The sequence below is a fragment of the Entelurus aequoreus genome, linkage group LG08, assembly GCF_033978785.1.
Source record: "Entelurus aequoreus isolate RoL-2023_Sb linkage group LG08, RoL_Eaeq_v1.1, whole genome shotgun sequence".
NCBI classification, from domain to species: domain Eukaryota; kingdom Metazoa; phylum Chordata; class Actinopteri; order Syngnathiformes; family Syngnathidae; genus Entelurus; species Entelurus aequoreus.
In genome coordinates this window covers 2,359,187-2,374,031 of record NC_084738.1, presented here as the reverse complement: position 1 = coordinate 2,374,031, position 14,845 = coordinate 2,359,187, and the positions used below count along the sequence as shown (strand labels likewise).

Sequence of the window (14,845 nt, the reverse complement as noted above, 5' to 3'; positions counted from 1 at the left end):
TGGTAAGGATAGAAATGTAGTTTGTCTCTTTTATCAGAGTATTAATCGATTAATCGAAGTAATAATCGACAGATTAGTCGATTAATAAATTAATCGATAGTTGCAGCTCTATTCCAAAACCGACCCAGCAACATTCAGAATAGCAATCAACAGAGCAATTGAGAGGACACACAAACATGACACAAAACAATCCAAAAGCAGTAAAAAAAAAAAGAATATTAACAACAGCGGTATCAATATTAATAACAATTCCAACATAGCAGTGATTAGAAATCCCTCATTGACATTATCATTACAGCCATTTATTTAAAAAAAAAAAAAAAAAAAACATTAAAAAAATTAACAATGGTGTCACAGTGGCTTACACTTGCAACACATCTCATAAGCTTGACATAAATAAAGGTTTATAAAATAAAAAAAATAATAAAATAAAATAAAAATAAAAAATCTCATAAACTTGACTTAAAAACAAAATATATTATTTTTTAATTATATAATTATTTGTGTAGATACACAATATATCAATTTGGTATACTTCACAAATGCTAAACAAATATATTTTTGTGTGTTTTCATCATGTCCTACAAGGCACACGAACCGTTCAAGAATACGCATGCGCAAAACTCCGGGTTTGGTGCCTAGTCACGTGATCTCGCCTCCCAACACCGTAATCCCGCCTTCTGGATCCATTCAGCCAATCAAAGTCATTAGCGGGTGTTCGAACATTCGTTTCAACCAATCAGCGTCAAGCTAAAGCCCGTCGCCTTCCCGGTCCGAGACGGTTAGCTTACAGCTCATTTCTGTCGTGTTCGCCACGAGAAGGTGCGTTTAAAAGTGTTTCTTTTCCAGACAAAGAAACTGAATAAAAGAGCATTGTTGGGATATTTCAACAACACACGACGGTAAGTGTTAGTGAGTAGCACGCTTTTTTTATTTTTATTTTTAGCATTAGCATGCAGTCTGTCAGTTAGCTAGGGTGGGCTAGGTCTAATTCCTGGATGCAATGTTACGACTAAAAAACAAGATTTTTTTTTTTAACCCAGCAAAACCAAAGCGGTAACTATTTAATTCACCCTCAAACGTACATATATTAACCACATGTCAGCCCTATGATTTAAATGTAATTCACAAGCCCAGTACTCGTAGTTGAATTGATCTAATTTAATCTAATCTAAGTGTATGTTTTCTTGGTCAGCCATCTACTTCCTCCTTAGTTTGCCAAAATTAGATTTTTCTTGTTGTAACATGCATTTATGTAGGGGTTTACAAAGTGTAAGGAGACTGGAGAGTTTAGGAGAAAATAAAGAAATTCACACATTTTAAACCAGATCATTTCCAATCCAATCCACTTTATTTATATACCACATTTTAAACAACAAAAATGTTTCCAAAGTGCTGCACAAACATATTAAAAACAAGATTCAAATACTATCCTTAGCTTCACCAATGACTGAATAAAAAACATATAAATATAGAAATAAATATGATTAAAAACGACTTTAAAGGGTAAAACTAGAGATGTCCGATAATATCGGACTGCGGACATTATCGGCCGATTTTAATCTTGTTTTTGAACACTGACTTTTTGCAGTGTGCCGTGTGACAGGCACTGTTTGGAAACATTCCGTATCTGTTTATCTGTGGCTTATAATCTGGTACGGTTTATATTTGTAAAAATATTAATTTATTCTAAAATTTGGTGGGTGCGTCCTATAGCCTGGAAAGTACGGTAATCGAAGCAACAGAATAAAATATATATCGTTTCAGTCCTATTCCAAAATGTTTAGCTTTTGAGATCATTCAAATCAAATGTCACACGATAAATGCTTTAAAATGTAATATCGGAAATTATCGGTATCGGTTTCAAAAAGTAAAATTTGTGACTTTTTGAAACGCCGCTGTACGGAGTGGTACACGGGCGTAGGGTGAAGTACAGAGCACCAAAAAACCTTAGAGGCACTGCCTTTGCGTGCCGGCCCAATCACATAATATCCACGGCTTTTCTCACACACACACAAGTGAATGCAATGCATACTTGGTCAACAGCCATACAGGTCACACTGAGGGTGGCCGTATAAACAACTTTAACACTGTTACAAATATGCGCCACATTGTGAACCCACAACAAACAAGAATGGCAAACACATTTCGGGAGGACATCCGCCATGTAACACAAATACCCAGAACCCCTTGCAGCACTAACTCTTCCGGGACGCTAAAATATACACCCCACGCTACCCTCAACCCCCCCCCCCCAACCCCGCCCACCTCAACCTCCCCATGCTCTCTCAGGGAGAGCATGTCCCAAATTCCAAGCTGCTGTTTTGAGGCATGTTTAAAAAAAAAAAATAAAAAAAAAAGCACTTTGTGACTTCAATAATAAATATGGCAGTGCCATGTTGGCATTTTTTTCCATAACTTGAGTTGATTTGTTTTGGAAAACCTTGTTACATTGTTTAATTGTTTAATGCATATGTTCCTTGGCTGCACTTAAATGTAGAGTATATGTAGAATATATTTGTATTATTCATATATTATATATATAATATATATATTATATTATTATTTATTATTATTGTCTATTGTGAACGAACTGTGGTGCTGAATTTCCCCCAGGGATCGATAAAGTACTTTCTATTGTATTCTATTCTAATGCATCCAGCGCGGCATCACAACAAAATTAGGCATAATGATGTGTTAATTCAACGACTGTATATATCGGTATCGGTTGATATCGGAATCGGTAATTAAGAGTTGGACGATATCGGCAAAAAAGCCATTATCGGACATCTGTAGGTAAAACCAATTAAGACAATAAATAGAAATGAACATTTAAAAACACAGAGGACCACACAACTCACGTAGTGTTAAAAGTCAGAGAATAAAAGTGGGTCTGAAGACGAGACTTAAAACACTCCACTGTGGGAGCAGTTGGAACATGGAAGGGCAGACTGTTCCGGAGCTTAGGGCCAACCACAGAGAAGGCCCAGCTGGAGCTGGCTCTCGAACCTCAGAGCACGCGCCGGAGTGTAAATTTGGATGAGCACCGAGATATAATGAGGTGCCGGTCCATGCGAAGCTTTAAAACCAAACGGCAAACTTTTCAAATCAATTCTAAAATGAACAAGGGAGCTGGTGCAAAGTCTCAAGATTCGGGGTCATATTGCTCGCGTTTCCTGGCCCCTGTTAAAAGTCGTGCTGCCGCGTTCTGGACTAACCGCAACCGGGAGAGAGCTTTTTGCCTAATGCCAGCATAAAGTGCATTGCAGTAGTCCTGGCGACTTGGAAAAACTCACAATGTGTAAAATATAGGTGTCAAATGTGGTTAATGTTTAGTAAAATGTACCCTACTACAAACAGTTTTTGTGAAGCAACATAATTTGACTTATTTGATTACTGTCCCATGCAGACCATGGTTTCCAGTGAGTACAAGCTGAACCAGGGACCGGACGATGGCATCTCCGCTGTCAAGTTCAGCCCCTGCAACTCTCAGTTCCTGCTGGTTTCCTCCTGGGACTGCACGGTCCGTCTCTACGACGTTGTGGCCAACACCATGAGGATGAAGTACCAGCACTCGGCCCCGGTTCTCGACTGTGCTTTCTATGTACGTCAAGGGCTCCAATACCCATTTAAAGCTTTAATATTTAATATTTAAGCGTGTTGTTGTATCACGAGAAAAATACCACCTTTTACTCGCAGGACCCAACACATGCTTGGAGTGGAGATCTGGAACACAAATTAAAAATGCACGACTTGAACACGGACCAAGGTATGTCCTATCTTCCTTCCCGCTGCTTATCCTTTCACACCACTTACTGTATGTCAACAACCCATCTGTCAACCAACTCATCAGGTCATCTCCCTGTTCTTACAAAAAATGAAATGCTTATGATCGATCAGTTTTGTTTCGAGAAAAATATGAGATTTTACCTTTTTGAGTTCCTGATTATTTCAAAGTAATCTTCAAAATAAAAGCACGTCAGTGTTAACAGTATTGCATTCAATTTAAATTGTAGATGGCACATTCAACAACCTCAGTTGACAAAGGCGTTGTACATAAATACAATTGACCGTATTTTTTGGATTATAAATCGCTCCGGAGTATAAGTCGCACCGGCCGAAAATGCATAATGAAGGAAAAAAACATATACCGTAATTTCCGGACTATAAGCCGCTACTTTTTCCCCTCGTTCTGGTCCCTGCGGCTTATACAAGGGTGCGGCTTATTTACGGCGTGTTCTTCTCCGACACCGACGAAGAGGATTTCGGTGGTTTTAGTACGCAGGAGGAAGACGATGACACAATGATTAAAGACTGACTTTTCATATACCGGTAGGCTGGTTATTTTGATAACGTACAGGCGAGCACTTTGTATTACTTTGCACCGTTGTATTATTTGTACTCTGCACGAATGCTGTTCGCCATGTCAAAGATGTGAAAGTTTGATTGAATGATTGAAAGATTTATTGTTAATTAATGGGACGCTTTGCGTTCCCAAACAGTCATCTCTGTCCCGACAATCCCCTCCGTGGTAGCAGGAACCCCTATATACTACGCTAATTACACATCAAAACCCTGCGGCTTATAGTCGGGTGCGGCTTATATATGGAGCAATCTGTATTTTCCCCTAAATTTAGCTGGTGCGGCTTATAGTCAGGTGCGGCTTATAGTCCGGAAATTACGGTAAGTCGCATTTTTGGGGGAAATTTATTTGATAAAATCTAACACCAAGACTAGACATTTGAAAGGCAATTTAAAATAAATAAAGAATAGTGAACAACAGGCTGAATAAGTGTACGTTATATGAGGCATAAATAACCAACTGAGAACGTGCCTAGTATGTTAACGTAACATATTATGGTAAGAGTCATTCAAATAACTATAACATATAGAACATGCTATACGTTTACCAAACAATCTGTCACTCCTAATCGCTAAATCCGATTAAATCTTCTACCTCTGTGTCGCTTCTAAACAACTCCACCAACTCCAAAGGTAGACAATGCACCGCTTCCTCTTCTATCGGTACGTCTAGTCTCTTACGTGAATGAGATAAATAATATTATTTGATATTTTACTGTAATATGTTAATAATTTCACATAGAGCTGGGCGATATACGCGATATATCGCGGGTTTGTCTCTGTGCGACATAGAAAATGACTATCGTGATATTCGAGTATACGTCCTCACGCAGTTGCTTTTAGCTGCTGGCATTACACTACAGGCTCTCCTCGCTCTTTCCTGTGTCTCCTTCTCACAGACAGACAAGCGCACCTTCTTACACACGTCACATACGTATACGCCCTCGCGCAGCAAAGAGGTAGCCGCATGGGTAACGATAGCTGTGATGCTAGCGCGGCCGTGCGAGTGGTAATACGAGAGAGAGAAGGTGCGAATCTGGTAACAAATGAAGGAATAATTAATTCCCCCAAAAAACAGCAGGGGGGTCCATCGTCGGTTGAACAGACAACCGTAATTTGTCAAGTGTGGTTCAAAAGCGTTGCTATAAAAAGTAGCATTACTGCTAATATGTAGCATCATTTGAAAAGTCACCTGCTAGAGAATGAAGAGTGCTTACTCCGCATGTCAACATCTCCGTTCGGTGCCACACGCCCACACCGACAAAATGCCGAGGCAAACATTTCCAGATCAACACCGTATGAAAAAAATAGTGATTTTTTTTAGTTGTGATTTCCTTCTCTGCATGAAAGTTTTAAAGTAGCATATATTAATGCAGTATGAACAAGAGTGTTTTAATGTAGACACACAGAATCATCATACTGCTGTGATTGTATGCATCAAGTGTTCATTCAAGGCTAAGGCAAAATATCGAGATATATATCGTGTATCGCGATATGGCCTTAAAATATCGCGATATTAAAAAAAAAAAAAGGCTATATCGCCCAGCCCTAATTTCACACATAAATCGCTCCAGAGTATAAAACTGCGATTTATAATCCGAAAAATACGGTAATTAGTACTGTTGCAAATACAGTGTGAATAAACAAAATGTGTACATTTCCGCTTTTTGATGTTTTTTATGAATATTATTTGCATTTAAAATCTGTGTAGGCCCTTTACAGTTTTCACACTTCCTATGTTCCTAAAACATTTTGAATACTCTAAAACAGAGCTGGGCAAATATTTTGACTCGGGGGGCCACATTGAGAGAAAAAAATGTGTCTGGAGGGACACGGTGCATGTGTGTATAAATTATATGTACATATTTAGCTGTAAAAATCTGTTTGGGTCCCTTTTTTTCAGGAACACGAATACCAAAAGTCACAATGTCCGATAGAGTTGTGAAAACGTTATGACAGACCACCTCAAAAAAACGGAATAGAATTTTACAGTTTTTCACTGAACGGGACACCCAAAATATACAGTAAATTAAACTGGGATTTACAATATTAACTATGAACAATAAAACACTGAATATTAACAACATATGAACGTCGCTTCTCTTTTACGTCTCATGTCAAGCAAAACACAACAAAAATGTAAAAAACAGCAAAATATGAATGCAAAGTGTAATAAACACCTACCATATGATATATTGTAACGCAAAAATCGGCTTCCGCATCTGTTTCTGACACGCGCGTTTCGGGCTGGCTGCTCTGGCAACAAACCCCGCCCACTCGACTTGTTCCTTGTCTGAGCTGCTGTGACGTAGATTACCGTAATAACTCGTACAACACCCAAAAGCGCAGATTTCGACCATTGAAATACTTTCTATAGTTCACGACTTACGGTCATTTGAAAACAGCACTGCACATCATAATGGTGGCGACAGTTTTGATGTTAAAGGTCTAAAATAATTATGTAGAACGTCCGGCGGGCTGGATTGAAAGTCTTAACGGGCCGTATGTGGCCCGCGGGCCTTATTTTGCCGAGGTCTGCTCTAAAATCTACATTTTTAAAACATAAAGACTCAAATCTCAAAGTAGTCAATGCTACTGCAAAAATCTGATGTGCTGTAAGTGAATTGCAAAGAAACACTGTAATGAATACACTCATAAAATGGCAGTAGTAAAAAAAAAAAGTTGTATAGATTAATGTATTTATTAGGGGTGTAACGGTACACAAAAATTTCGGTTCGGTACGTACCTCGGTTTAGAGGTCACGGTTCGGTTCATTTTCGGTACAGTAAGAAAACAACAAAATATAAATTTTTTGGTTATTTATTTACCAAATTTGTAAACAATGGTATAACATACATATACATACAGGGTCCATTGCCAGGGTTAATGTGGTCAACATATATCAAATAAAAACTAAATAAGATAAGGCTCAGAATGGTTTCTTAACAAAACCTTTCTACATATAAAGTGCATTTTTTGATTGATTGAGACTTTTATTAGTAGATTGCACAGTTCAGTACATATTCCGTACAATTGACCACTAAATGGTAACACCCCAATACGTTTTTCAACTTGTTTAAGTCGGGGTCCACGTTAATCAACATTAAACTGCCTTAAATTGTTGCTCAGATTAAATAAAATGACAAAACTTTTCTTCTACAGCCTGGCTAACTTGGCAGTAAGAGGATATATGGGCTTATTGTTCTTCCACCATAGACGTGGGTCAAAATCTAGTTTCTAATGCCTAGGGATGATGTTTGATAAGGAATTATCGAGTTCGAGCCTATTATCGAATCCTCTTATCGAACCGATTCCTTATCGAGTCCAGATAGGTTGTTGTATATGGAAAAAAACACACAATATTAAAAGCTCACTTTTATTATATAATAAAAAAATAAAATCTAATAAATAAATATTGACTGTTACCCACCTAATAAAATAAATAAATATTGACTGTTGTTACCCAAAGTATATTAAGTGGGATTTTTCAGAGAAACAAATATATACAGTAACACAAAAACTACCTGTCTCTGTGATCACTATAGGTGTATAAATAATAATATAGTGTTAAATAAAATCAGTCCCTTGGGCACAAAACTGAAAATAATACAGCACTCCAAAAAGTGCACTTCTGCTGCTATTTGACATAACTGTTTGTTATGATGCTTTGACATTTTTGCACTTTATTTCTTTATTGAAAGAAAATTCTATGAAGAGAAAAGTTGTTTGCAAATGTGGTTACAATGCTAAAAAATGAAAAGTTAAAGCTAAACAAAGAAATACACTTTGAGTTAACATTATTTCTTTATAGGGGGAAAGATGTTATGAGCTAGAGAATATAACAACTACACTACCCAGCATGCAACGGGAGTTACGAGCATGCGCGGTAGCCCCGAAAAGTGTTGCATGTTGCCACGCTGTGAAAGTAAACGTCAAGAACTCAGCCAACACGCCTCGTCTGCATTATTTATAATTAGACAGACAACACATATACAGTGTGATTTTGTTTTGTCTACAAGGAAAGAAAAACAAAAGTTAAAAAAAGGGAGATGTGTTGTATATATATGTATGTGCTGCGGTTGCGACAGCTGCCGTAAAGGAGGTGCGTTGCTAGCCTGGTTGCTATGTTTCCGGTTGGTCGTAAAAGTGTTCGTCATGTGTTTTTCCCCTGCTAAAATCTCTCAGTAAAGTTATTCGTTGGATTATACCTTTTGTTTTGAACTTTATTACACCTTGGAGCGCTTTTTCCCGTCCATTTTTTTCCTGCTTTCGCTATCTGCGCCTAATGACTGAGCTACGTGACTCCATTTCTTGTGATGTCCCACGGAGCATTTCTGGTCGGGACGGGATTCGAATAAAGAATCAACTCTTTTTCTTTACTATAGTGGTCTCGATAACGGGTACCGGTTCTCAAAAAGGGATTCCAGTCCGAGGACTCGGTTCTTTTCTTATCAAACAACCGGGAAAACCGGTTTCGAGTATCTTCCCCTACTAATGCCATATGGTCTTAAATCTGCTGCTATAAAAACATTTGTTATTGCTTTAGCCCTGCCTGACTCGCCGAGGAAAGGCTGCTTGAATGCGGTGGTGACGCTTCAAATGGGTTAGCATGTTTGACGTGTCGTCAGAAGCAGCTGCTGAACAATGTCGGCAAACCTCCGTCCTCCATTGTTGTATCGCGCAGCCAAAGTGTTCCCAAACGGGAGATCTTAACGGGGCAGGAGGGTCTTCCAGCTCTGGCTTTTACATGTTGTCGTAGGCCGCTCGCTGCTAGCATGCCGTGTGTTGTGCCTCGTTGTGCATTGTTTACACACCGTGCGGTACGCTACTTAATATGTCCGTGTGGAAACTCGTTCGGTACACCTCCGAACTGAACCGAAACCCCCGTACCGAAACGGTTCAATACAAATACACGTACCGTTACACCCCTAGTATTTATACATTTGTTTTTTTAATAAATGCATGTATACTTTTATTACGTAATATACTTTAAATCAAAATAAAAATGTACGCCGAGTAAAACCATGTCAACAAACTTTAAAAAAAAATCCTTATTTTGCCCATTCTCCTTTGCTTCTGGCTAAAGTCACAAGTAAATGTGCAAGCAATTGCTTGTTTTGATTTCAGTTATGTCGACGTCAGTCAGCCAGTCGACGAGGGGGTCCACATAAACTGCTCCCACTGTATCTCATCATGATGGATCTCCTTTTAACTTCCCATCCAATTGTCTCAAATATGTTGTGGGATTCAAATCATGTTACAGATACAGTGGTGGGAAAGCACGACGCTCCCATTCGCTGCGTGGAGCACTGCCCCGAGGTGAACGTCATGGTGACGGGGAGCTGGGACATGTCCGTTCGACTGTGGGACCCGAGGGCACCCTGCAACGCCGGCACCTTCACACAACCTGATAAGGTACGTCCATCAAGACGCCACTGCAAAGATGCTAGGTATTTCGTCTTATTCAGGGGTGGTTGTTTTCCCACTGTGTCCAAGGTGTACACCATGTCCGTGGCGGGCGACAGGTTGATCGTGGGCACGGCAGGAAGACGCGTGCTGGTCTGGGACTTAAGGAACATGGGCTACGTGCAGCAGAAGCGGGAGTCAAGCCTCAAGTTTCAGACCCGCTGCATCCGGGCCTTCCCCAACAAGCAGGTTCGCCCGGGACAAGAGCGGTCTTCGACCCCAAGCTGTCAGGCGTGCTGACGAGTCATTGTCTTCCCCTCTCGCAGGGCTACGTCTTGAGTTCCATCGAGGGCCGCGTGGCCGTGGAGTACCTGGATCCGAGCCTGGAGGTTCAGAAGAAGAAGTACGCCTTCAAGTGCCACAGGCTGAAAGAGGACGGAATGGAGCAAGTTTACCCCGTCAACGCCATCTCTTTCCACAGTCTGCACAACACTTTCGCTACAGGTACAGCTCTACTGTACACCTTTCCACAAATTAGATAATTTTACACTCTTCTTTGATCAAAAAAAGAACATCCAGTATTACCTCTCCTTTTGGAGAATAATTTTGCCCCGGTTTGTACGCCGTATTGATTATCGTACGGCCAAACATTGTGCGTAACGCACTAGTTTGTTTGCCTGCGTATCATTCGCAATATTACTCCGGGACCTCCCATGAAGGACGGCAGAAGACAATTAAGAAGTTTCTTTGCGGAGTCTAATAATGATTATAATAGGGCTGCAACAACTAATCGATTAAATCGATTAAAATCGATTATAAAAATAGTTGGCGATTAATTTTATTTTTTATAAACTGCAACATTTACAAACAGCTGGGAAACAATAATCAAAATAAGTATGGTGCCAGTATGCTGTTTTTTTTCAATAAAATACTGGAAAGGATAGAAATGTAGTTTGTCTCTTTTATCCGATTATTAATCGACAGATTAATAGATTATCAAATTAGTTGTTAGTTGCAGCCCTAGATTATAATAATAATCTAGAGAAGCATTCAGATGGTACAAACCTGCACCAGGCCCTATTTCAAAATGGTAAAGAATCCTGTGAAAAGATCTTTCATCCGGACTGATCCGAATCACTACAAAAGAAATAAAAAGAGTGAACCTGCTTGCCATTCATCCACTCCCTATGTCTCTGTGGGTGGAGGCGGGGCCTTGCATGGTTATGTAGAAATGGTTCGGATCAACCCCCAAATTGGATACTTGTTCTGTATCCAATTTCTGACATGTCCAGAAAGTTTTGTCAAATTGCGGCAATAACATTTTAAGTTATCTATAACGGAACCAAAACAGTGAACCCTCTTGTCATTCATCCACTCTTTGTCTCTGTGGGTGGAGGCGGCAGTGGCGTGTCCAGACTTTTTTTTTTTTTTTTTCAGGGGCAGCTGTAGCTACTATAGTAGCTTACCACCACCCAGTGAGTCAATCGCTGACATTAAATAATAACGCTGCCGAGAATGGAACCCACTTTATGTGGCATAAATTGTAAATGCGTACACCCTTAGGCTACAAGAGAACTGCTACGATATCAGAAAAATTTGGCTTATGGCGCTCAGAACGGTAACCGGCTTGCGTCAAATTTTAATATCTTCCGCCGTTATTCTTTTATTCTTTTGGCATTTAAAACAAATATATTTTTATTCTCTATTCGCAACTCTCAAAAGTTTCAATGGAGCTTTGGCGCATTGTTTGTGGGGAAAAAAATGATCCCAAAGAATCATGATATGATCTCTTTAATGATCTCCATTTGAAAGCAAGAAAATCATAATTTGCAGTTATTGTGTCGAAATATGGGGAAATAACTACAAAATAACTACAAATGTGCGCTTCATTCACTAACGGTGTTACAAAAAAGATCAATTAGAACAATACATAACGTTGGATGTAGAGAACATACAAACCCTTTTATTCATTGAATCACAAATATAGAAATTCAACGATTTGGTGCATTTGCAAACAGCTAAAATGATGTACAAAGCAAACTATAACCTTCTACCCAAGAATGTACAACAATTTTTCTCAACAAAAGAGGAGAATTATAACCTTAGAGGAAAATCTAATTTAAAACATGTGTATGCTTGTACAACACTTAAAACCTTTAGCTTATCAGTACCGTATTTTTAGGATTATAAATCGCAGTTTTTTTCATAGTTTGGCCGGGGGTACGATTTATACTCTGCAGTGACTTATGTGTGAAATTATTAACACATTACCGTAAAATATCAAATATTATTTTCTCATTCACTTAAGAGACTAGACATATAACAGCAATCGTCACACACACACGTCAACCAATAAAAATTTGGCGGGGCGGGTCATGGCAGAAGTGTATTGTGAAAAAAAAGATGCTACCTGCTACTACTTCCGTACCTATGAAAATTGATAATTTCAACATTGGCGGTAACTTATAAAAACTGAGAAGGGCTGAAGAAAAATGGGACCGAAAAGGAAATCATATACTGCAAGTTACAAGATGGAAGTAGTGAAATATGCAGCAAAAAACGGCAATCACTATTCTTTATTTATTTTAAATTGCCTTTCAAATGTCTATTCTTGGTGTTGGTTTTTATCAAATACATTTATTTTTCCTTCTGTATTATGCATTTACGGCCGGTGCCATTTATACTCTGGAGCGATTTATAATCCGAAAAATACGGTCTGTGGAATTCAATTATGGAATGGATTAACCAAAGAAATCAAACAAAGCACCAATATGATTCATTGTAAGAGACTGTTCAAACTACAAGTGTTCACAAAGTACACAGAACAAGAATTATGATGAACATCTTGAACCCTTTTAATTTTTTTTGTGAGATAAAGATAATTATTTATCGTATTTTTTGGAGTATAAGTCGTACCGGCCGAAAATGCATAATAAAGAAGGAAAAAAACATATAAGTCGCACTGGAGTATAAGTCGCATTTTTGGGGGAAATTTATTTGATAAAAGCCAACACCAAGAATAGACATTTGAAAGGCAATTTAAAATAAATAAAGAATAGTGAACAACAGGCTGAATAAGTGTACGTTATATGACGCATAAATAACCAACTGAGAAGGTGCCTGGTATGTTAACGTAACATATTATGGTAAGAGTCATTCAAATAACTATAACATATAGAACATGCTATACGTTTACCAAACAATCTGTCACTCCTAATCGCTAAATCCCATGAAATCTTATACGTCTAGTCTCTTACGTGAATGAGCTTAATAATATTATTTGATATTTTACGGTAATGTGTTAATAATTTCACACATAAGTCGCTCCTGAGTATAAGTCGCACCCCCAGCCAAACTATGAAAAAAAACTGCGACTCATAGTCCGAAAAATACGGTATGTATTTAACATTTGGTTACTTACTGTGGTAGGATAGGATAGGATAGAATAGGACTTTATTGTCATTGCACAAGTACAACGAAATTACGTTTTCAGCACAAACCCGTTCAAGATTAGACAAACAGTGCACAGGGTTACAGAACAGGAACGCTGATGGGTCGCCAAAGGCGCCCCGTAAAAGAAAAGAAAAAGGTAAAACACTGGGGAAGAAGATGAGTAAAAAAATACAATCTAGACTGGGCTCCTATGGGGGCCTAGTTTGGAGTGGGGAAAAAACTCCATGCAATGCACACATAAACATGTTACATTTAATCACGACAAACTCGCAACAGAGGGGCGGGGAGTTGGGGCCCTGGAGGTCGACTGCTGCTATGAAGCTCTGCCAGCCGACTATGGTATATTATTTATTCACTTCTCTGTTAAAGAGAACAAGGAAATGGGATAAAACTGCTATGGTATGAAAAGGGGTAGGATTAAATAAGCTCAGCTTCTTCCTACTCCTTTTCGGACGTGCTGTAATATAACAACTAGAAATATGTGATGCCTTACATTGTATCGTATGCATGTTCCAAATAAACCGCAACTGGAACTGATATTTTTTTTGTCAGAATCATCCAACACAATAAATAGAAACTTAATGAAATATTCCTAATATTGAGAACCTCTCCCCTCGTGTGTCCGTCCAGGCGGCTCTGACGGCTTCGTCAACATCTGGGACCCGTTCAACAAGAAGCGCCTGTGCCAGTTCCACCGCTACCCCACCAGCATCGCCTCGCTGGCCTTCAACAACGACGGCAGCATGGTCGCCATCGCCTCGTCCTACATGCACGAGATGGGCGACGTCAGCCACCCGGAGGACGCCGTCTTCATCCGCCAGGTCACAGACGCCGAGACCAAGCCCAAGTGAGTCCCTGCACTGGCGCGGCGCTCGTCTATCTCGGATCTTTTTTTTTACGATCTATATTTTTGTCTTTTTGAAAAGTGTTTTAGCACAAACGGTGCAGGACAAAGACTCAAAAGCTTACAAGCAGTTCCAGCAGATTTAGTTGATTCCTCTCGTTTTTTTGTGGTTCACATAAGTCCACCTTTTTTTGATGGCATCCACTTGAACTTTTTATGTTTGTCTTTCTCTCAAAAGCAGCAGTTTGTCCCTTTCTTCCTCTGTGTCCGTCATTAAAAATGCTTTTGATAAGTTTTCTTTGACTTAATGGGGTTATTTCAGAGGTCCTCATCAAACCACTTCTGGTTTGGAATGCTTGACCCAGATGGCGACCGGCGCTGATAAGACATCAGCGGTCTAAACCAGAACCCACTTTATTGATGAGGAAGACCGAAGTAATGGCGGTGGTCTGCGTCCGGCAGGCTGGGAGAAGCAGAACGCGTCACACCAAAAATGATCCTGATGCAAATAATGATTATTGCAGTGAGAGCCAACAGGAGACTTTTTTTTTTTTTTTTTTTTCCTCCTCCAGTTAAGATTTTCAGTTGCGTCTTAATAGGATTTGTGAAGCCCTTCAGCCCAAAGCAGAGGAGAAGATAGAGATGGGAGTCAATGATTCTATTTAAGCGGTAATGGCTTCAATGGGTCTCTGCAGCATCCTGGAAATGATTAGCTCGCTTTGTTGCAGTAATTCCCGTGATTGTGGACGACTGATCGGATCAAAGTCTAATATGAAATGG

The 14,845-nt window shown here is 39.3% G+C and overlaps 1 protein-coding gene across 1 annotated transcript; it reads left to right on the top strand.

Moving 5' to 3' along the window:
- The first annotated feature begins 3,403 nt into the window (after positions 1 to 3,403).
- bub3 (BUB3 mitotic checkpoint protein) lies at positions 3,404 to 14,368 on the top strand. Its single transcript, XM_062054803.1, has 6 exons — positions 3,404 to 3,604; positions 3,700 to 3,769; positions 9,626 to 9,777; positions 9,859 to 10,017; positions 10,095 to 10,272; positions 13,852 to 14,368. The coding sequence occupies exons 1-6, from the start codon at positions 3,404 to 3,406 to the stop codon at positions 14,070 to 14,072; spliced, it is 981 nt and encodes a 326-aa protein (XP_061910787.1). The 3' UTR covers positions 14,073 to 14,368.
- The last annotated feature ends 477 nt before the right edge of the window (positions 14,369 to 14,845 follow it).

Excerpts from the sequence above, each read along its gene's own strand:
- bub3 (XM_062054803.1), top strand. The coding sequence starts at position 3,404 with ATGCAGACCATGGTTTCCAGTGAGTACAAGCTGAACCAGGGACCGGAC. Across the intron at positions 3,770-9,625 it reads CGACTTGAACACGGACCAAG|ATACAGTGGTGGGAAAGCAC; the intron begins GTATGTCCTATC and ends ATCATGTTACAG. Across the intron at positions 10,018-10,094 it reads GGGCCTTCCCCAACAAGCAG|GGCTACGTCTTGAGTTCCAT; the intron begins GTTCGCCCGGGA and ends CCCCTCTCGCAG.